Source organism: Gadus chalcogrammus, chromosome 3 (assembly GCF_026213295.1).
Source record: "Gadus chalcogrammus isolate NIFS_2021 chromosome 3, NIFS_Gcha_1.0, whole genome shotgun sequence".
In the NCBI taxonomy this organism is placed as follows: domain Eukaryota; kingdom Metazoa; phylum Chordata; class Actinopteri; order Gadiformes; family Gadidae; genus Gadus; species Gadus chalcogrammus.
In genome coordinates, this window is record NC_079414.1 from 17711576 (window position 1) to 17735608 (window position 24033).

The following is a 24033-nucleotide window of genomic DNA, read 5'->3' on the forward strand; positions in this document are numbered from 1 at the left end:
TAAGTATAATGCATTTTTCAGACCGCCCGCTACAAAGTGAATATGTACATGTTCCTTTCTTTTGCGTTTCACTGAATATATTCATGTAAGGTAGGCGTTTCTGCACCACAACATGTGAGGGGGGCGGTGCACACAAATAAACCCAGTGTATACACTACACTCTGGAAGAGCTTCCCCATGGGCCGCCTGTATTTATGAGCCCTTGTTTTACTGATTGTTCAGGCAACACTCGGATGAATATTCAATGTGCTCAGAGAAAAAACAATACACACTCCTCTCACAGCACAAGAGGAAATGTAGGGCTGGGGCACACTCAGCTGGTAAGATCCATGCACATTTACGCACACACACACACACACACACACACACACACACACACACACACACACACACACACACACACACACCTGCAGTGGGTGCAGAGAGCAACAGTGACAAACAGCTTTGGTGCTACAATGGTGGCAGGAAATCTATCAAACAGGACAATAAAATTGCAATTGAGTTTCTTTTGCTTTTTTACAGCACCTGCATGTATCTTGATGGCTAGTGCCTGCTGCACCTCTCCACATCAGAGGGCTATATAGTGTGTGTGTGTGTGTGTGTGTGTGTGTGTGTGTGTGTGTGTGTGTGTGTGTGTGTGTGTTTTAAGTCCATGCGTGTGTTTGCAGGTGTGTGTGGGTCTGTACATGTGTGTGTCCACATGTCTGGGAGTTTCTGAACGTGTGTGAGTCTGCAATGCGTTTGTGTCTGCCTTTCTGTGTGTGTTTGTCTGCACGTGTGTGCGCGCATGTGTGTGTGTGTGTGTGTGTGTGTGTGTGTGTGTGTGTGTGTGTGTGTGTGTGTGTGTGAAATCACCCAAGGTGCACAAAGAGTGAACTTGTTTTTAGTCCGGTGCGAGGGCATTGTACACACAAGAAAAAAAAACATTAATCTTCAGCAATTACACAGAGAAAAAGGCAATTACAGCCTGCTGGAGGTAGGAAGAATTAACATCTGCACCAGCCCGCACCAGGCCCTTTGCTGGGGAACATGGAGGCTCTGCCGCACCAGAGCCATGTGAACCAACTACAACAATAAACCAAGCGCAGGGACCATCTCTCATTGGCCGCTTGTTATTCATCAATAACATATTTTAACACAACGGTGGGTGATATCTAGGGTAAAAAATGAATGTAATATTACCGTTTCCATTTCACTGTGGCCTGCCGTTTTTTTCTGACAATTTTGATTTACCCTTATGAGCATCGTGAATGTACTGAATATTTAAATGTTAACATAAAATGTGTAGATGTATTGTATGCGTGTGTACAACCCGTATATACGTAAACATAAGGCCTGTAAGACTGGAACCCAGTCCAAAACAAATTACAATGATTGCCTTCTATGCATCAAGCACGTATGATCATTAAACATCAGGACTAATTGTCCGTTAATTAGTCCTTTGTTCATTCACTGCAAATGAAATAAATCATACAATCCAGTAAATTGCATACATTTGTTAAAGGTCCATAATAAATAAATGGTTTATAAATCATTTATAATGCAATAAAATGGCATACAGTGTTTTTCCATTACCTTGGTATATTGTAATAGTGAATTAGGTTTAACTGGTCGAAAACAAGTAAAGGGAGTGTGTTTAATAGCAGCCTTCAGATTTAGTATAGGTATGGAAAGCATCATGCTGTATTTGTGTATTTTATGTCACAAAACAGCATTGCTACGGAGAAATCCAAAATATTCTCTTGTGATAATTCTCCAGCCCTGATTATGATGTGAAGATTTATTCTTGCAGACACAAATTAAGATTTGTTTATTTAATTTTGTTGAAATTAATTTCAGAATTTTGTGAATAGCAGAGTCTCTGAGACCAGAGCATCAATAGACATGGACATAACAAACTCCTCTTTGTCTCTCAAGCAGTCTGTCTGCGCCCCCTATTGGACACTACCGGTACCAACACCCTGGCCTGTATCCTATCACAAGCAGTTTCTTCAACTTCCTCCTCAACCAGGCAAGCTCAACCAGGCCCCCCCCCCCCCCCCTCTCAGCTCCCATACCCAGACCACAATCTGACACCAACCTCAATTACCACACTGCTTTGTAACCAAGCAACGTAACATGATATCAACAGCCAATTCCTAACGCATTTCTTATTGGCTTTTTATTTCACGTTTTGGCAATAACACATGCCAGGAGTTTATTTTTATCTATGCGACGTAAAGAGAGAAAAGATACTCTTTACATAAATAAAGTGGTACATCGAGACGGTGCAGTGATTTGGCTCCATTCTACAACCTAAGCAAGCTTTGCTACATGCTAATCACTGTATATTTTCCATAGTGCCTCGGTAGCGTTATCTGATGGGCCCCTGAGAGCCGGGGGTCCCGGGGAATCACTCTAGGTGACCGGGGCACGGCCCTGCGGATCCCACGTTTGAGAGGGAACGGCATTAACACTGGCATCAAGCGGAGCAGGAGATGGCCACCTGATTTGACGGTTGTAGGTATTTTAAAACACCACTTAGCCAAGATACAAAAATATGTTTATACAAATATAAACGTTGGGCTGGGGGGACGGGGGGGGGGGGGGGGGAGGGACGTGAGGGTTTTCCGACTGCAGGGAGCGGGGTAAAAGAAGAAGGTTTATGGAGGGAGGCCGAGATGCGTGCAGACGGCGCGCGGAGGATGTGATTCGTTAAGGGAAGGAAAAAAAATGTGTTGGCTAAAATGAAGAGAAACAGAAACGCAAAACGCACGCAGGGGACGGGGGTAAGAGCAGGATGGGAAAAAGAACGGATAAGAAGAGCCTAGAATACCTCAGAGAAACATAAACACTGCTAAATCCTGTGTTCCTCGGTGTCTGTGTGCGTGTACAGTACACGCGTGTGTGCGCGCGCGTGCAGGTGCACATGACTGTGTTTGCGCACATGTGTGTGTACGTTTGCTCATGTCTATGCCTGTGTATTTGTATGTGCGCGTGTATACAATAACGCACGTGTGTGAGTTTGTATTCCTTTACTTACATGCATGTGCATGTGTGCGTGTTCTGTGTGTGTCTGCGACCGGTGTGTGCGGGGCGGCGGGGGGTTTCTCAGACCTTGGAGTGTGTGATGGACAGCGTGTCCACCCAGACGCGCCAGCCGCCCCACTCGTACTTGACGGCGTGGTAGAGCAGGATGCGGAACACGGCGTACACCATCTCGTTGATCTTGTGCTCCTCGCTGCTGTTGGCGCTGAGGAAGCACAGCGAGAGCATCCACTCCTGCCACACCGAGCACTGCAGCAGACTCCTGCACACACACACAACACAGACACGCACAACACAGGGAAATGAACAGATGAGGACACACACACATGGAAATACAGATGCAGACAGACAGGTGTGTGCCCACACACACACACACACGAGTAAGAATAGCGTGTCTAACAGTACCATAGGGGGCAGCGGTTTTCAGATAACTACAATGATACCGCGTAAACAGTGCAGGAAGGAGCCTGTGTGTGCTTGTGTGTGCGTGTGTGTGCGTGCGCGTGTGCGTGTGCGTGTGTGTGTGTGTGTGTACCTGCGGTTCTCTCTGCTGTTATTGAACATCTTGATCATGTCGGACAGGAAGACCCGGCGCACCTCCATGGTCTCAGGAGAATTCGGAGAGTTCTTCAGCAGGCCAGCGATCACCTTCAGGATCTCTATACACATACACACACACACACACACGTCAGCAGTTTGTTTTTAGAGATATTTGCAGGAAATACGTTTTATTAGTTTTAATATTGCAACAGCATTTTCAGTAAAATGATTTGGATAACAATAATGATTGAATTATGCCATCAACAGAATCACAGTATTATTACTATCATCTATCATAATTCCCATTGCATTGTAAAGACAATATAAAATTGCAACCATTCTTTGGGGTGGGGAAGATGGGTAGGTGGGTAGTTAGGTGGGTGGATGGGATGGATGGTGTAGGCGGGGTGATGGGGTAGGTGGGTGGATGGGGTAGGTAGGTGGATGGGGTAGGTGGGTGGATGGGGTAGGTAGGTGGATGGGGTAGGTGGGTGGATGGGGTAGACGGGTGGATGGGGTATGTAGGTGGATGGGGTAGGTAGGTGGATGGGGTAGGTAGGTGGATGGAGTAGGTAGGTGGGTGGATGGAGTAGGTAGGTGGATGGGGTAGGTAGGTGAATGGGGTAGGTGGGTGGATGGGGTAGGTAGGTGGATGGGGTAGGTAGGTGGATGGAGTAGGCGGGTGGATGGGTTAGGTAGGTGGATGGGGTAGGTAGGTGGATGGGGTAGGTAGGTGGATGGGGTAGGTAGGTGGATGGGGTAGGTAGGTGGGTGGATGACGCAGCGAGGTAGGGGACCAGACATCAACAGCAGACTCAGACATCTCAACATGTGTAAATCACTGCGTGACAAGGCGTCTGCTTCCCACGCCTGCAGACACCCAGAAATATGCATCTGCATGCATGCATGCAAAAAACGGGTCCTGTCATTGATTTTTACCCCATCGTTATAGTTTAGGTATTGTTCCCAATTGGAGAGGCTGAGTCACGAGCCCTCTCGGAAAGGTCCTGGTTGCGGGGTTAACCCGAAGAGACTGACTGTTTAGATGAATTATCTAGACAATGTCAGCGGCCATTTGCCTTGAGTGGGGAGACGGGCTGCGGGGCTAGGGTTTCACCCGTCTCTCGCCAGACCGTGGCACTCCTCCGATCCCCCCTCCCCCACCCCACCCTCGCCCCTACTGCACACAGCTCTGTTGTTTCTACGCCTTAGTCACTCAAATTATGAGTCGCTGAACCCTTACCGCCAGAAAATTACCCCAGCATGCACCAGGAATGAGGACAGAGGCGTAGCACTTTTTTCTTTTTCTTGTACTCCTTTTCTTCCTTTCCTGCTTTCGTTCTTTCTGCCTGTCCCTTTTTTTTCTTTCCCATTTGCTCTCGCTTCCCGTCCCTCGAGTTAATTTGAGGGAAACGGTACTTCCTCGGTTTGTTTGATTGGCTCTGACGTTACTAAAGACTGCAATCAGGGGGCCATTTTGGGGCCTGGTCGCAGATTAAATCAAGGGGAAGGCACGGCAAAGGAGAAACAGACCCGGGCTCTGTGCTGCATAGCGTGTGTTCGCATGCTAAAGGGCCCGGGCAGGGTTTCTCCGTGATATATACGGCCTGTCTGGGACGCCCCGGCCCGGGCTGAAGGGAGGCTGCTTTTTTTCTAACACAATAAAAGCTTAAGATAATCAACGTGTGACTACAGCAGTACCTTGTCAGATTAAGGCTGGTTGGAAGTAAACCTGGGTTGTGATTCTTCCCAGCGATCGAGTTCCAACTGATCAAAGTTTTGCAATTGCGCGTGTGTGTGTGCGGGTGCGTGTGCGTGTGTGTGTGTGTGTGTGTTGGAAATATGAGCGAGTGAAGGAGGGAGAGAGTACGATTTTCTTTCTTCCTCTTAAATCCAAAGACGAAAGACTTTGATTTCCACATATGAAAATATTTTGCGGGCTGACGTCTGAAATTGGAGGTAAGTAATGAGCTGGAAGTACTGCTGCCGAGTAGGAGGAGAACACTGATGCCGCTCAATGGTTCTGTTTCAGCTCATTATGTTGCGTCATATTTAAAATAAGACTGACTACCTCCCTATAATGCTATGTGAGAATATACTGTGTATGTACATATCTCACATATTGTGATCTCAGCATAAGAAATACAAAAAGATATATATATATATATAAATATATTGGAGTATAATGTAAATATATGCATTACATAGGGATTTAAGGTGTGTGTTTAATACCTTTGTACGAATATTAAAGATATTACAAAGAATACATGATTTAACTGCCGAAGCCAAATTAATTCACAGATTACGATGCATTTTATTTAAACCGCAGCAGACTCAGAAGTGGGTCGTCAATATATATATCGTTTGTCACAAAAATGATGATCTCCATGCTTTGGCAATGTGTATATCAGTGGTTAACTGGAAAAATAATAGCTGAGTTGGCTCTTTTGTGCGTTGGGATGGAACAATAGCAGTAGAGGAGGGCCTGGGGGGAAAAGACTCTCCCTGGTGCAGCACGGAGCGGTTTGTACCTGGTGGATACACAGCAGGGTGTCGTTAAGCAGAGAGGAGGTGGTGGTGGTGGTGGCTGTGGGGGGGGGGGTACTTACGTGGGTTGATGATCTTCACAGAAGAGTCAGGGTCCGGGTGCTGCTTATGGATCACTTGGGTGCAGATCTGCTCCGTCAGAATCTGTTGTTGGGCGCAGAAGAGAAACGGTGTACTTCAGTCACAGATAAACACACTTAGATCTAACACGCAATGGAAAAGTACGACCGACTGCGGAGCCAAAGAGGAGTGGAGCGTTTTACTGCAAATTGTATTTCAGAACCTCGTCCTGATCAAGTTAAGATGGATGGAGCTTAGTGGGATGTTTCGTGTGTGTGTGTGTCTGCGTGTGTTTGTGTGTGTGTGGTTACGGTTCAGGGTATTGTGGATATGTGCTGTTATACATCATAATATAATTACAATATTCCATTCATACAGAAGACAGACTACAACAACAGTAGACCATAGTTGCGTATCTTATAGTTGATCCAATATGCATAATCATAACCTTAAGTTGTATCATACCTCAAATGTGTATTTGCAGGACTTGTGCGTCTGTGTTATTGTCTATTCAACATTCTTGTTGGAGGCAAAACATAACAGAATAACGGCTGAAATATGTAAATCCTTAACCTGTGGTGGCCTGGTTCAAATATTATCGTGCAAAACATGGTTATTTGGTTATTGCTCATTCTTATCAGTAAGCAAAACAGAACATGAAAATGTGTGAAAACAAATGCATGTGGAGTGCAAAATCGGTGGGGGGGACTGACCTCAAACAGCGCGTTGTATGTTGTCATGGTGACCTGGCTGCAGTTGAGCATCAGCCTCTCGCTGAGCAGCGAGAAGAGGCCGTGACCGAGCATGACCTCTGCCTTCCTCCTGGTAAGCAGCGGGGGCACCGGGTCAAAGGACAGGGAAGGGTATTACGTATTGATCTACGCCTACAGTGTTCGCTCCATAGTATCAAGTAACAATGAGCAGATATCCGATATCACACCAACATGATTTATCAACGTAATGCCATTGTATTAGATCCATTGTATTAGATCCATTGAATATAATTGAGGTATCCAACTATATACAGATACATATATCAATATATAAATTCATATATGTATTAATATATTTTATATCATAATTTGTGATAACATTTTCTATTAGAATCAATCACTCAGTTATATCACATTTGCTGAAATCTTCACCGCTTTGTCGATTGTAGCCAGTCTGTATTTACGGCACTAATGTTTCTTATGGCAGGGGTTGGGACATGCCAAGCTGGGAGCTTCTCGGAAACCGCCAAAGTAAGAGCACATACTAGGTTTTAAGCTGTACAACTGGAGCCGGGCTCCAGCAGACTTTTGACATGAAGGGGAAATGAAGAGGAGGATTCCTGCTGACTTAAGTGGGAGCAGCTCTGTGCCGCTTGGCTTTCATCTCCCACCGCGGGGAGAGGGATGAGGGTCTGGGCTCAAGTCCCGCGGACGGTTTGTATAAAGTCCCAGAGTCAACACTCTCTGTGCTCTGGGGCAAGAGACCCTATATGTACCGATGCTACTTCTGCAGCCGCTATAGGCTACAGGGGGAGCTAGCTAGGCTGCGGGCCATAGTTCATGGTAATAGTTCAGTAACTGGTTGTATTCACTTTCATTTGCTCTACACCTAAGAGCTAAAAATGTACCTATTAGTATTAATAATATTTGATTGTACAATTTACTTTAGAGAGGTCAACAAATAATGTGGAATATATAAATAAAGTAACGCATTAGGAGAGGAAAACCTTGGGAACACAGGGACACAACACAGTCTGTAATGTCTTTACTCACTTTGGTTGCAAGTTCTTGAGAAAGTAGCCCAAGATTTTCAGTGTCTGGACTCGAACAGCTTCGTTTTTGGCCGCGAGTAGCTTGTAGATCACGCTGTTAAACAAACAATAATATACACACCATTGGCATAAGTAAAGTAAGCATTTAAAAATCATCCAATACATTATTGACACATTGTATTCCAGTCATTTTCAAGCAGCTGAACAGTCACCACCGTAGAGTTTAAACAATAATAATTGTTTTAATATTCATAATAAAATAATATAATTTAACATCTTTCCAAAAAAATTATAATTCAGACATGAAATCCAATGTGTCTGAATATCTGGGGATGACACCGTGAATGCTGGCCTTGCTAAGAGTGAATGTTTCACCCGCAACACACCATCCTGCCATTCTCTCCTGGAGCGGCGGCGGCGGCGGCCAGGCAGAGCATTTAAATGAGCTGTATAAATCAGAGCACGGGCCCATCTCCGCAGCTTCCAGAGACTCAAATTAAACTAGTAAAGCATCTTTATTGCCCCACTGGTGTCAGGCAGCCTCCATTCAAGCACAAAGACAGGGCACAGGGGTCAAGCTAAAATAACAAACAGAGAAATTAAAACATAAAATCATAGACTAGGCCGTAGATTTGAGGTTATATTACGTCTGGAAGATATTAAAATTCAACATAAAATGAGGTACATATTGCACATTTTACTCGATAGCTTGTCTCAGGTTCAATTTTTTACTGTGTATTGTTAATATGAAGAACTACCTGTAATTGCATTTCACAAAGCTTTGAAGAAATAACTTTTATTACCAATTATTACTAAATTTAAACAAGAAAACGTTTTTATGTATGTTGTCTGGAGATTGCATGTAAGAAATATTTTTATAAATAACAATTACCGAAACAAGCATTACTCTATTCAAAGATATTGAATACTTTTAACAAATATACCCTCTGAATTAACAACTCTTATTTTAAAAACAATTATGTCTACATTTAAACTAAGCAAACTGTGTTTGCATAGAGAGAATATAACCTTTGAATAAATAACTGCACTGCAAACTGTAATTACCTCTAATTAAAACAAAACAACTGTGCACATTCTACAAATATAACCGCAGAAATGTAATAAATAACTATTTGGAAATATATCATCACTTCATTTAATTTCATAATTTTCATGAGACAAATCTAACCCTGGAACAAACTACTTTCTGGAACCTAACCTGAGGCATTATGAACGCTGGATGGTAACATGGGGGGGGGGGGGAGAGAAGAGAACGCGAAGGATCTGAGGTGCTGGGGGAAACCAGTGAGGATCTGAGGTAGGTGAGGGGAGAACATGGAGGATCTAAGGTAGGTGTGGGGAGAACATGGAGGATCTAAGGTAGGTGTGGGGAGAACATGGAGGATCTAAGGTAGGTGTGGGGAGAACATGGAGGATCTAAGGTAGGTGTGGGGAGAACATGGAGGATCTGAGGTAGGTGTGGGGAGGATGGAGGTCAGGTTACCGGATCCCGTTGCGCTGCTCGAAGGCCAGCACCATTGAGCCGGGGTGCTCCGACATCAGAGCCACCAGCAGCTGCAGCACGTCCATGAGGTTATCGTCCTGGAGCAGAGAGAGGATCGGGGCATTATAGAGCTGTTCTGAGGAGACGTTGTCAAAGTCAACCATCCTCTAAATGTCACCTGAGAGGTTGTTAAGGGTAAATACTAAAATACACACAAAACTGAATTTGGGTTTTTGCTTTTCTGCTATAATTTTGTTAAAAACCGACAGTGAATACATAGGGAGAAAATACCCAAACGTAATTTTGTGGTATTAGCTTTTCTCATGTAATGGCGTCAAAGTAGGCCATTGTTATTATCATAATTGAGTTAATAAGAAAAAAGAAAAACAAGCCGAATATTATTTGAAAATGGTAGGATTTGCATTTCAGTACAGTGTTACTTTAGGCACACTCTAGTGTTTAGGATCAGTTTAAAATATCCTCTATAAGAACGGGGAGAAATTACCACTTGACTTGAGCTCATGAGGAATACGTTATTTCGGATTCTTTTCTAATATAAAGTCGTGAGGCTCTGTGTGACAGTGGGTTTCGGAGCGGTGTAGTATTCACCTTCCAGGTCCTGCTGGGTTTGCTGTTTTTACACTCATTAAAAACCTATGCATCGCTGCGATCTAAACACGCCTGCATCGGTACAAAACGTGATGGGCAGAATTAGAGCTGAAGTGATTCTTATTTTTTGTGCAGTGTATGTGGACGTCAGAGGGAAGACGCAAAGTCAGACAGTAATAAGGTTTTGGCACCATCTGGTGGTGATATGGGTATGGCGGCTGATAAAAGCACTCCTACCTCATGCATCGTGAGCAGATAGTTGAGGATGCTCTGTAGCTCGTCTTCCTTCACACCGTGATCCTTCAATTGAAAACACAAAACAGTTTTCATTGCATTACAAAGGTTTGAAAATTAATGACAACGATTTGCCACACGTCTGTGGGACGGCAAAATGTACCATGGTTTTAGTGAGGCAACGTTTAAACAAGTACATCCAAACGGTATAGTACCATGATCTTCAACCAAAAACGAACTACACTCTTCCTGGTTAAGCTTATTTCTAGCACTAAATGTTAATTTGATTTCAAGTCAATAGTTCCATCTTACAAATCTGATTAACTATCAGATTCATAATGCATTAGTTGCACAAATGTGCATGTGTAAGCAACTAAGCACCATTTTGCCAATAAAATCTGCCATGCAATTCTAATATATTGTTATTAGAACTCAATGTTTTTTTGAAAGGATAATGCCCCAGACACTCACCATGTATTAATATTTCATCCTAATAGATGGCTTTGCATATATGAATGAATTGCTGTCCTACCTTCATGATGAGCTGCTTGACAAACAACAGCAGAAAGGCTCGAAGGGAGTAGATCTCCTTCTGGGTCGGTCTGGGCCCATCTGAAAAGACAAACGAGAACCCTTCAGATCCACCCTACTGTGACGATAGCCAGCAAATCAGCATTGGAGAAAACATGACAGGGTGCAGATGACAAACTGTTAATTCTGTGGGCATTAATAGATTAGAAAAGGCTGGGGCTGGTAAAGTAAAGGGAATTGGCAGGGCCCAAAAGATAAAAAGGAATGTGATATGTCAACAGCTGACTAATTTACTCATCATCAGTTTACCATTTACCGTAAAATAAATGCACTTTCCAATGTGATATGGTGTGGTGTTCTTAAATCTATACACAGGATACTATTTATTACTAATAAATATCCAACATTATTTCGAATAAATGTATGAAACATATGGAATGGAAGGAGCAGGGTGGGGGTTAGGGCAACTTGCTCAAGGATGCATATAGGTAGAGTGCAGACACTGTGGTTCGACCCCTAACCCATGAGCTCGGAGTCAAACATCCTCACCCTGATACTACCCCTGCATGAATACTGGACACACATCACACTAAGGGTGGTTTGTAATGAAGAGACCCAGCTTGGTGTTCTGGCCATGTGTTTGTAGTACGGCCCTGTCATGTCTTATCGTATAGTGTCATGGTGGTCCTCACCGAGGCCCTTGGGTACCACACCGCTGCGGTCCAAAGGGTTGACCACCCAGTAGTAGTACTTGAGCGTGTGCATGACCTGCAGCACCGTGCCCACCCGCCGCACGGCGTTGTAGATGGTCACGGTGCTGATGAACTCCGTGGCAAGGTAGGTGTACAGCATCAGCTGCACCTGGGGAGGGACGGACACAGCAGATGTTGGCAGGGTAACAGACGCATACACACACAGATGCAGGTACATACACACACACACACAAAATGAATGTGTACTCACTTACGTACACACAGAGACACACACGACCCACAGACAAGGCACACCCAAGGACGAAAACAAACTTGCAGGCGCTCTCCAGTCATGCCAGGGTAAAATGCTAATCATCAAACACATGAATGTGCACGCACACACACACACACACACACACACACATGAATGTGCACGTACACACACACATATATGTGAACACACAGACACGAATGTGCCCACACACACACGAATGTGCACCCCCCCCCCCCCCCCACACACACACACACACATGAATGTGAACTCACTTACGTACATACACACACACACACGCTCGACAAACATGCGCAGACAGACAGCCACAAGGACGAAAACAAACTTGCAGGCTCACTTCAATCATGCCAGGGTAAAATGCTAATGATGCATCTCTGTGGGCTGTGTGTGTGTTCTTAGGGTGAGTGGATGGCTGACAGGGTCCAAGCGCATAAGACAAGGACAGCTCATGTAGATGTCAACCATCGCTCTGAGGTAGAAGGCCTAGCGAGGCTCCACTCCCCAGGACACACACAACACACATAGAGGGGACTCAGTGGATGGCTGCTGGTAATGTGTCTATGCATATTTATCTTTATACGCGACAACCGTTGGGTGTGGGGGGTGTGTGTGTGTGTGTGTGTGTGTGTGTGTGTGTGTGTGTGTGTGTGTGTGTGTGTGTGTGTGTGTGTGTGTGTGTGTGTGTGTCTGACTGACTGACCTTGGCAGGGGCGTGGATCCAGATGGCGGGGTTGAAAAGGATGTGGTCACACAGCTGTTTGAGCAGCATGACGCCGTTCTGCAGGTTACACAGGTAGCGGGCGAAGGCCAGGACGATGTCCAGCACCGGCCGCGTCACGTGCATCTTGGAAGACTGGATAACAGGTAGCAGGCATAGCCACAGGAGGGATATGGAGATAAGGCACGCAATGCAGAATGTAGTTTACTGACAGTACCATGATCATATTATTACCCAGCTTCTAAAATGAAGCATTGACAATACACAACTTTTACAGGGAGATATGACATTGTCAAAAACACCAGAGGATGTAGGTGTGTTATGAAGAAAGAACCCAAAAGGTTCAACCTCTCACAGTGCTACTTACGTTATACTGTCTGAATCAACTAGGATTATGTTATAACCTTCTTGACCACATAAAGCAACGGATGTATGATTTGTGATTTGTGAAGAATATTGTTGGATTCATTTTTCCAGACACGTCACTTGTGTCGGAGGTAGTTGTGGACTGTGTGGGGTCGGGCATTTTTCTCAAGCAAGCCTACAGGTGGGCTGTGGACTTTGGGACCGAAAACAAGGAACAAATAACTGCATCCCCTTAAAATCTTGGGGAGCGTGAATGCATTGCATAAGTCGTTGCGTGTGTCTGACAGGGGAAGGTAATAACAGTCCAACATAGTCTAATAGTAATGACAGAGATTCACTATTGTTAATTTCCCAAGGGGAGATGTGGTACACAGCAGCATATTAATGGCCCCACGGATAAAGTATGTAGCACATATCCTTTTTTAGACAATACACATTATTATATGGATGGGTGGGCCATTCTCCGTAGAGTGAGTGCTTGAGGGAATTTAAATGCATCTTAACAATTTAAATGCATCTAGACAACATAATATTGGTTTGTCTGGATCTCCTGGTGCTGAAACTACTTCCCAGGCCCCACTAGGAAAGTAGCTCCTTCTCTAATAGGTCACGGTCTAGAAGTATAGATTGGGTTTCGATCCACAAGACCAGCATGCTGCACTCTGGTCGTTACACTGGTTTAATGGTGTCCTTTAGCTGACATTTGGACGAATCACTGATCCGCTGGTGATTCTCACCTTCTCCAGAGTGTGGCCTATGACCAGGAAGCCTTTGCAAGCCAGGATCTGCTCCTGCATGGCCACCGAGTTCTTCAGCAGCTCCATGACGAAGGAGAGCAACGTGCAGCTAGGAGAGGCGAGAGACGGACAGAGGGACAGGGATAAGAGATAAGACAACACGTTTTGATAGAATGAGGTTGCTGTGTCATGGGTGCGTAGGGGGGGGGATAGGTTCTTGGCTGCATCACATTGAATACAGTCGAGTGGACACCTCAGTGCTGTGAACACAACACACACAAATAGGCCCCGTGGTCATGAGGCCGAGTCGTGCCAAGCGGCACGCAAGAATAACAAAATGATTACTTCAGCACAATCCAGTGTAGTGCGACATCACATTAATGGAGATCACCATGGGTTACTTTTAATCCTCTCATTTCAAGTTATTACAAAAGGGAAGGCCGAATACTAATAGCTGTGTGTGTGTGTCCTTGTGTGTCGCAGTGCCTTCGTGTGATTGCGCATGTGTGCGTGTGGGTATCCATCCGTGGGAAAACATTTGTGTGCGTCTATAATGTGGGTAAATGTGTGTGTGTGTGCGTCTTTAATGCGGGTAAATGTGTGTGTGTGTGTGTGTGTGTGTGTGTGTGTGTGTGTGTGTGTGTGTGTGTGTGTGTGTGTGTGTGTGTGTGTGTGTGTGTGTGTGTGTGTGTGTGTGTGTGTGTGTGTGTGTGTGTGTGAGAGTAAATGTGAGTGGGGGTGAATGTGAATGTGTGTGAGGGGGGGTGAGTGTGAGTGAGTGAGTGAGTGAGTGAGTGAGTGAGTGAGTGAGTGAGTGAGTGAGTGAGTGAGTGAGTGAGTGAGTGAGTGAGTGAGTGTTACAATGTCTGTGAGTGAGTGGCTGAGCGAATGACTGAGCCAGTGAATGATTAAACCCACCAGACGGAGGTATCCAGCTCTTGACTGGAGGGCTGGTAACAGTCCAGCTGTGCAAACAGAGGGAAGAGCACCTGCACTCCTCCGATGGAGTGGATCCCACTCTGGACCGAGTGGGTCACCACTGCCTTCACATCCTAGGGAACAATAACAACAACAACACATAAACCAAACGCCCTCAAGTGTACAAAAACATACTAGGCTGCGAGGAGGAGTCATCAATTCTATCACTTATCCCGTCTACCGTAATGCAATTTGTGCTTTCTTACTTCTTAGGAGCTATGTACGTTAGTCATTACTGCCCTGGGTGGAAGAATAAGAATATGAAAAGTTGAACCCCAGAAGACATTGAGTTCTATCTGAAACATATAACAGAGACAGATGTCTTATCGTAGGCTCCCTTTCACCACTCAAACCATGAGCCAACTTAAAGGATATCCCTCCCTCAGAAGCATGCAGGGAAGTCCCGCCCTCTCTCTCCCAAATAACGCCAATTTGAAGCACCCCGTCCCAGACGTTCCTTGGTGAGGTGAAAAGGCCTGGGACCGAGAGTTAAACGTACAACCCCTCCGTAAATCAGTCTCATTCAACCTTATGAGTTGTTCTTCCGTCCCCATGATGGAAATACATTTAAACCGGTGGTGTGTCGCTGCAGCATGTGTCATTTCTTCAATAAAGTTACAATTGCCTCCGAGGGAATGTTTCCATGGCAACGTTCTCAGCAAACAATAAGAACCAGTAGACTGTGATTACATAGAGGGAATTGACTTCCTGGTATGAAACACACCTGTCCTCAGCCCCATCCCGTCACCAAATCAGAAGCGAGGCTTGGGTGGCACGACTAATTGCCACAGAGATGGGTTGCCATGGTGACAGCGTGTCGGTGGCGTGTGTTTGCCGTCGAAGGGGACATGCAGGGGATTGGTTGAGCCCTATTGGCGTCAGACTGGTAAGAACAATAACCTGATAACTACAGTGACATCCATTCTGTATTCACCAAATAGTTAAGGGGTCTCCCTGGTGTGTGTGTTAATTTGTGTGGTACATGCAGGGAGGTGCTCCAATGCACACAGGACTGCCGGCATTCTATCCTACAATAACACTGCATATTTCTGTAAGAAATTCCCTAAATGTATGCGTTGAGTAGGGGTGAGATGTGTTCCACAATGCATCGCTTGGTGCAGATCGTCATTTTAGAACGCAATAATCCAGCCAAAACACTTTCACAGACAAAATCAAGAAACGCCTGGTCTGCATTGTACCGGCATTGGAAACCGAGCCATGCGTGTTGTCCTGAACTGAAGCAGCTAGCTGCTGCTTATCCGCAGCTTTTTCAAGACGCACTAATCTGACCAGGATCAACTGGGTTGTGGCGCAGTGTCCCTAATGAGGCAGTTAAAGTGAGGAGAAGCCAAGTGGGACATATGCATTATCCCGGGGCAGTACGCACACACACACACACACGCACACAAGCACACACACACACATTTTAGAGAACCTAGGTTACTCAGGTGGGATTGGTAGCATGGCAAGCAAAAAATATAAATTAACAACAGCAGTGATGTAATAGCCAAGGTTAACAGTATTAAGCACAAAATCCCGAGGCACACAGCACGAGATATGGAGACGTCCCACAGGGTTATATTAATGAGCCGTGTGTTGCCTTTCCCCGCCTCGTTAGCAAGGTCGAACCGGGGGAGACAGGCGGACTTCAGGTATGTGAGCTGGGAGGGCCGTGGCTTGTGCTGTGCATTGGACCAGTCAAGCCAGCCAGTCGCTGCCATTTGTCTGGATCCCAGTTTGGCCGCAACCTTATTTTTAGGCCCGACAATGTTGGCGGTCCAAACGTCTTCTGCTTCTACACACACACACACACATTCAATGTTTTTACAAACCTATCAAACTCTTGCGGCGATATTAATGCCGCAGGGATTTAGCAGTAGTTCACTCCCGGCTCGAATCATGAGTCTGTTTGTATACACATTACACACTCTTTATGAGACCTTTTAAGCCTTGTATAAGGGGAACCCGAACCCAAGGATGGATGAACACTTGGGGACTCAGAAGGAACCCCGTTGCACATCCGGATCCTATCGTCCTGATAAGTCTTTTATGATATTGTATCTGCGCTCTACTGACTTCTAAACAAACCCGGGGGTGGCTCTTACAGCACCCCACTGTGCTGCATCAAGCGCACTTGCACCTCTGCAAACCGAAAACCACACACTTCCTGCCTGTACCCTTTTCTTAGTTTCCGCTTGGGTGTACCTGCAGCATGAGCGCATGGGGTGAGTGCACGAAGATGGAGGCGTTGTCCTTGGGGGAGGACTCCAGGCAGAGCTGGGCGTCGGTAGCGCGGGGGTTATAGGTGAAGGCGATGCTGCCCGACAGCTTGCCGTCGTACAGCAGCGTTTTGTGGTGCTCGGCGAACAGCAGGTCGCTCTCCGCCTTGTATTTAAATGTACCCTGTGATGGAGGGTGAGTCAGGACGGGGGCAAAGGTGAGGGGGAGAGGGAGAGAGAGAGAAATGGAGAGATTGAGATATAAGACTAACAAAAACAACATCAAAATAAGTCATAAGTCATATTCCCCCAATAAATTTGATGTTGCAGATGTGGTCAAATCATAACATTCTCCAATATTTTTTGAACTTGATATTGTATTTCTCAGACCAGGGCTTCAAAGCCAATTAGGAAGTCAAACATATTTTGGTCACGTATACTCCACTACCCTGACCTTCAAGGAGTATGATCTTCTTCTGCATAAATAATAACCTCTAGTTCCTTCATAACAGCAAAGTAGGACTTGACAAATATTATATCCAACCATGCATTATAAATAAATGCATGAATTTATTAATGAATGAGTAAAGAGGACTCATAGTACGTCTAACCTGTCCAATGCACAAATTAATTTAAGTGAATGAATGAGTGCAGAATACAGTGCATCCATGAACCTTCATGGCCTTCATGCATGAATGAGTGAAGTGTTATGAACCTTGTATCCTGGGCCCAGCTGGTAGATGGCCAGAATCTGAGCGGCACTGAGGGCCTCGCCAAACAAGAAGACCGCCCCCATCTGGCCGCAGAACATCCGGTTGGCGTCCGCCGTCTCCGAAGAGCCCAGGAAGCACTTGTCAAATGTCTGCAGCAAACAAGGAAAGAAGAAGAAGAAGGAATAGATGGATGGATGGATGGATGGATGGATAGAGCAAAGACAGAATGGGAGCAGTGAACAAAGAAAGTTTGGAAGGAATATAGGAAGGTAGGAAAGAATAATGGGATGGAGGTGAAATCCAAGTGGACAGGTAAAACCAGAGAGGCCAACATTGTGAATGAATCCAATTTAAAATAACCATCATAACTAAGCATGCAATGAATGTACTTCTTAGACTGGTTCAAGTTGGTCTTTATATGAGGATGCAGTTCTTACGTCGCTGGTGTTGACGAACCAGGTGATGTCGCCGTAAGAAGCCAGCTCTCCGTTGACGTAGCAGCTCATCTCGCTGTTCTTCCAGCGGTTGTACACGTGCACGATGGTCACCATGTACCACTACAACAAGACAGCAGGGCAGGACAGGCTGGTGGTTACTGTGAGAAGGACTGGGTTTGATCCCCAATGCCCTGTCTTCCTTCTAGGCATACTTGAGCAAGATTCAATAAGCCAAAACCTGCTCCTCACTACACCTGAAATGAATGCTTTGGATAATCGTGTCTCACAAGGACTGAATAGTCACACAGAGATTGACACACAGGCAGGCTGTCATGAACACTTCAGCCTTTATAATATGTACACCATGATAACTAAAAGTCAATTCCTCCTTGAACATTTCCCGGCAGACAGATTTGGCACACCACCAAATCCCTTCCAGTTAAAATCCCATCTTACTGTAGATCACACTTTCAATCAAACTCTGTAAAGAAGGTGAAACAGGTTAGCGGCATTAGCAATCACGAAGGGGGTTGTCATGGTTACTTCCAGAAATGAATGAACCGATTAAATTTAAGCCAGAGTTGAGTTGAAAATTAGATTTTTTGCACCGTGTCCCTCTTGAGTTTGTGTGTGGCAGCTAGGTGGGACTTAGGCCTAGAGGGGGCACACGGCGGACGTTTCTCATTAGCCGTAGCCAACGTACGGCTCTAAACGGTACCAGGCTTTAGCGTAAAGCTGGCAGTAGCAGTGGGCTCAGTCCATTGGACATCTCCATCATTTGTCATTGCTATTTTTTGCTGGGCTAGGAAACATACCAAACTGATTGTAGCTCTTCTAATACTAAAAGTGAATTATTTTTAGTATATATTTTTTTGTGAGTCAACTGTGGATTGTTGTGCACTTGCATGCATAACATTCTGTAATATTGTGAATATCAACTGTAAATATGATATTCTGATTTTATCATCTAAAATATACATAATAAAGATGTACTTTTCATATTTTTGAATCACATTTAGGCGATATGTTCGCATGGGAAGTCCCCTGTGAAAGACCAATTGAGCAGTGTGATTCAACCCTCTCTCAAAGAGATTTTTTCATTCCTTCCTGTCAACTTACTTTCTGTGGTTTGAAGTCGTACTTCACGCAGTGCTGGAACCCCTTTCCCTTCGCCTTTAACGAGGTCACGATCAAACAGCCGCCCACAAAGTGGGCAGAGTACCCCAGGCCTTTACTGGTGCGGAAGCTGGAAAAAGGACATTTACACACACACACACACACACACACACACACACACACACACACACACACACACACACACACACACACACACACACACACACACACACACACACACACACACACACACACACACACACACACACACACACACACACACATCATCAAAAAGCGTGGGGATTTCAGACATCCACCCAACTGGGAAAAAATAAATGCCACCGATTTGAACGATCGGTGGAGACAAGGGAACAAAAACAGCTCCATCATTGTTCCGTTTTGTGAATGATCATTGTTGTTTTGGTAGCAGCGTTTGGGCAATGTGATTTAGTGAACTCATCTATTTTTAAGAGGCAGCAGGCCGAAGAAGCATGTTATTGCACATTCCCCGGGCTTGCTAGCAAGCTGCTTGGATTTGGCATTGTTTTCAACAAGGGCTCCCAACAGATTCCTGTTCGATAAATTACATTTCTGGCAATGATTAAAGATGCCCTCAAGGTAAAGTCACTTCCTTCTCTTTCCAAAAACTTTGGTTGCAGTAAATATCTAACAGGGTAAAAACTTTTATTATAATTCTAGAATAAAGAAAATGCTTAACATGGATAGTTTAGTTTGTAGACCACTAGCATGCATAAATAATATGCCATATTTTGCCCAAGATTTTCTTTGTGCTAATTCACATATTTGCCAAAAATGCATGGCAGCAAAACCTCATTAGAACAAATCAATAAACACAGAAGGGCTTTAAGAATCGGCAGATAATTCAAAAACAAAAACAAGTGGAGTCCTTGATAACCGAATCCCAGGAGGGGACGGCATTAGGCATTTAATTTGTCAAGTTGCTGCATTTACTGAACTGTTTTTCCTAATGTACTTCCTGCCTGTAAATTCACAAAAACTCTCACACCCCAAACCCTAAGTAACTGTAAATGCACCTCTATTTACAGTTTATACAAACTACTTCATGTTTTATTCATTGAAGTATTTCGATCCAACATTGGAACTTCAACATCATAGGAAATTGGCCTTGTCTCCACTTGTATTTGCATTTAAATAGATGAACCAACAAACTACACTAAACGGTTTAAAGTGAATATGTGCTGTGCCGTTGGTGTGCTACATACCAGTAGAGGTAAGGCTTGTCCTTGTCTATGTTGATGTTGTTGAGCGGGTCCATGCGCAGCCAGGTGTGGAAGGTAAAGCCGTTCTGGTAAGGCCATTTGGCTATCGGAGGCAGCGCTATCGCCTGGTAAGGAGAGAGAAAGGGTAGGTAATGGCTTATAAATAGTACGTTAATGACAAGGGAATACCATAACTAGTACGATAATGACCCACAGATCAGCTGTAATGTCTTATTGCAACATCCCTACTGGGGATCAACATGGCGACTAGTATTTAATTCTAGCATTGGACCCTCGCCAACATAAAGGTGCGAGAGCAAGGGGCCCGCCGCCTATCACTAAAAAATTAACAGCTCAACCGAACAAGACATAACATCACTAGAACAGCAAAAAGAACACAAGAATACAGTGATCAAGGGACACAGCTCGACCGGAGAGCGGTACAAACAGAAGAAAAGGAGGAGAAACCACTGAGCCAACCACGCTTTGGGTCGTGGTGCCCAGCGGCAGTCCCTCGTAAACGACCACAATAACATAAAGACTCAACAGCCAAACAAAGCCACGGAAAATAGTCCCTCTCAAATAAATAAATAATACATTAATAGACGCAGATACACAGTGGAGAGACATGCGACAAGTAGTGCTGACCAAAGCAGCGGCAGAGCCCTATGAATCCAGTTTTGGGTTGGCGATGGATGTCCATGGCACTTTTTCTGCCATTTGCTAGAGAGATAATACTTGTGAGCAGGGGGAAACATTGTCGCTTTTGGCATCATTGAGTGGGTTGGCTACAAGACAAACAGGGGATTACTATGGGCTTGGCTTTTTTCAGTAGGCTCTTAAGCATGTGGTCTGAAACCATATAAATAATTTCAACAAATTAACCCTAAAATATGGATTTTTCCTGTGAAAACCCTGACCAGAGGACAAACTTGAAACAGATTTCCCTGGAGCATGTGTGTTTGGTCTTCCTGTCTCATTAGCAACAAAGCACAGGAAGAGGAAGGAACATTTTACTGATGGCATCGTATTCTTGTGAGTGTGTGAGTGTGTGCATGGGAAAGGGCACACACATCACAATGCACAACCAACACAGATACATTCTTTCTCCTAACACGATGCCATATCAGCCCTCTCTGGCCGACAGACCAAATGGTTCAACAAGGGTGGAGCACTCCGAAAAGATCATCCATACCAACTGTACGTAGTAAGCCACACACAAAACACACGTTAAGTAAACACAAACCGTGCAGAACCAACAAAACCATGGTTATAGACTAACAATATCAATACTATTCTATTCATGCCCAACATTTGCAGAATCAAGCCACAGTCTTGACAGTCGACAGTCCAGCTTTTCTCTGAAGCTTAACTCTGTCTCCATTGGGGCGTTTATCAGACTAATGCTGCTTAAGAGAGCCTTGGTTTATTAAGACCTCAACGCGGCAGCTGCCAAATTTAACATAAGCTATTTTAAGAGACTGAGGCTGCTTAAGTACATACCAAGACATTATTGAGTTCTTCTTTCAAAAAGGAATTACCGGTTTTTGGCTCATAAAAATTAAGCGAAGATGGAAATTGTAAGCCTTTTAAAGCATTTTCGCCACGGAAATCACAGAGGTAGTGGCTAGTGTTTTCACAGGAAAAGTCCAGCCTACTCTATATTTAAGGTTAACTTGTTGAAATTGAAGATCAAGGAGGATTTCGCTGGCAAGGAGCGTGCTTCCCTGGGTCGTTGAACCTGTCTGTCCTACTGTCCTACTGTATGTCTGATATATTTACTGGACACGGCAACAGTTTCCTACTCCGCCGACTAAGATGCCACCGAATGTTGTCACAACAAATAACCACAATGTTTCCCCCTCAGCCTACATTTCAACAGACGGGCTGTGGAGGCCTCAGCTGTTCCTCGGGCCCCAACAATAGACAAAAGGCCTCCGTGTCGCTAGGTGGATGGGAGGAGAGGGGCTTTATGCAAATGCACTCCTCATCACAGCCCGTACATCCATCAATAGCTCTCACTCATGTACACGGGTGCTCTTATGAGACGCTCTGAAGAAAGACAAACATGGTTCTGAGCAATGATGTCACCCAAATCCTTTCCAACATGCAGAGGCCACTGGATGCCAACAGTACAACGCATGAGAGCGATGTGTGTGTGTGTGTGTGTGTGTGTGTGTGTGTGTGTGTGTGTGTGTGTGTGTGTGTGTGTGTGTGTGTGTGTGTGTGTGTGTGTGTGTGTGTGTGTGTGTGTGTGTGTGTGTGTGTGTGTGTGTGTGTGTGTGCGCGTGTGTGTATTGCGTGCAGGTTTGTGTGTGGTGTGTGCGTGCGTGTGCTGCATCGTTTGGCATACTCACAGCTGCGCTTTTCCCTGGGAAGCTGAAGAAGGCGTCTGGGCCGTTCCTCTGGGGCATGCACTTCAGCACCGACAGCAGCTTCACCGCGTGGGGAGGCTGAGACGACACAACACCATAATTTAGTAACACAGCGTACCAGACACCAACAAACCGACGCATCACAATGACACACAAATATTTGGACAAAGTTTAACTGGAACGCAAATGTGCAGCTAGCCCCGAGCCCAACTCACCCGAGTACTCAGTCACATGTGCTTAGGGATCATCTGTTCATATTCATTATTTATTTTTTGTTCTGAATCAATCTCCTCTTTGAGATGAGAACATCCAGTGGAATTAGCTACGAGACAAGATAACGTGTGACAGAAACAGTCAGCCAAGTTTATGATGCCGTCACCAGAGCTCCTACCGCTTCCTACGAAGTCAAAATGATGTGGGTCATGGTCACGTTAGGGGTCCAACCTCATCTCCACTCAACCTACAGTATTTCCCCAGCCTCACTGTCTTTGCCCCAGATTGGGCTTCAAAGGGAGACAAGAAGAGAGGGGAGATGGTGAGGAAGTGGGGGAGCTAAGGCACAGGGTGGAACAGGAGAGCCACCAAAGCAGACGTTCCCAATGTCTTTGACAGCTGCAGCAGTCTGCTGATCAATGGGTCCCACTTTGTCTCCATTACTCTGCTTTGCTCTCTGTCCCTCTCTTTCTTGCCTCTCACACTCACTCTCCCTTCAAGACATCACAGCCTGCTGTCACGGATCCATTACACACAAACACAAAAATCTCATTGTGTTCTGCACTACACAAATGTAGATGAGACCCTAACCCCTGGACCCTAACGCTCCCCTGCCAACACATACTTGTCAAGCATGTAAAGCGCTTTGAGTATCTTGAAAATGAATATGTAAAAAGAATAGGTCAATGAGTTATGTCACAACATATCACAGCACCAATGTGACATCAAATCAATTATCGGACACTAAATTACATAATCTATAATAATGGGTGAAATCAGAATTTAATTTCTGAATTTCTTCACTTTGTTGAGAGCGTTCAGATGGTTCAGAGCTGAAGGGCTGCTTTGTGTTATCATCTGATCCGTGTGGGGATGGAGGTATAGGAGGAGGTGGGCAGATCCAGTGTTGCTAGCACATTCTTTCTGCTGACACACACACACACACACACACACACACACACACACACACACACACACACACACACACACACACACACACACACACACACACACACACACACACACACACACACACACACACACACACACACACACACACCAACGGTCGGAATCCTCTCCTGTTGACCCAGATGTCACTTCCACTATATTTCCCCAGCA

The 24033-nt window shown here is 45.0% G+C and overlaps 1 protein-coding gene across 5 annotated transcripts in view; it reads right to left on the reverse strand.

Annotated features, from left to right (window-relative positions):
• The window catches only part of lrba (LPS responsive beige-like anchor protein), a 186004-nt gene that overhangs the window by 141895 nt on the left and 20076 nt on the right, over positions 1–24033 (reverse strand). For all 5 annotated transcript variants that reach the window (XM_056586364.1, XM_056586362.1, XM_056586366.1 and 2 more), the window contains exons 4-21: positions 22684–22779; positions 20330–20451; positions 19089–19215; positions 17970–18089; positions 17535–17681; positions 16806–17003; positions 14541–14674; positions 13623–13731; positions 12502–12654; positions 11510–11678; positions 10819–10898; positions 10290–10352; positions 9444–9541; positions 7941–8033; positions 6888–6996; positions 6177–6258; positions 3563–3686; positions 3097–3289 (exon numbers count right to left, since the gene is read on the reverse strand). In XM_056586364.1, the coding sequence (XP_056442339.1) occupies positions 3097–3289; positions 3563–3686; positions 6177–6258; positions 6888–6996; positions 7941–8033; positions 9444–9541; positions 10290–10352; positions 10819–10898; positions 11510–11678; positions 12502–12654; positions 13623–13731; positions 14541–14674; positions 16806–17003; positions 17535–17681; positions 17970–18089; positions 19089–19215; positions 20330–20451; positions 22684–22779 (2217 nt within the window). The remainder of the gene's footprint in view (positions 1–3096; positions 3290–3562; positions 3687–6176; positions 6259–6887; positions 6997–7940; positions 8034–9443; positions 9542–10289; positions 10353–10818; positions 10899–11509; positions 11679–12501; positions 12655–13622; positions 13732–14540; positions 14675–16805; positions 17004–17534; positions 17682–17969; positions 18090–19088; positions 19216–20329; positions 20452–22683; positions 22780–24033) is intronic.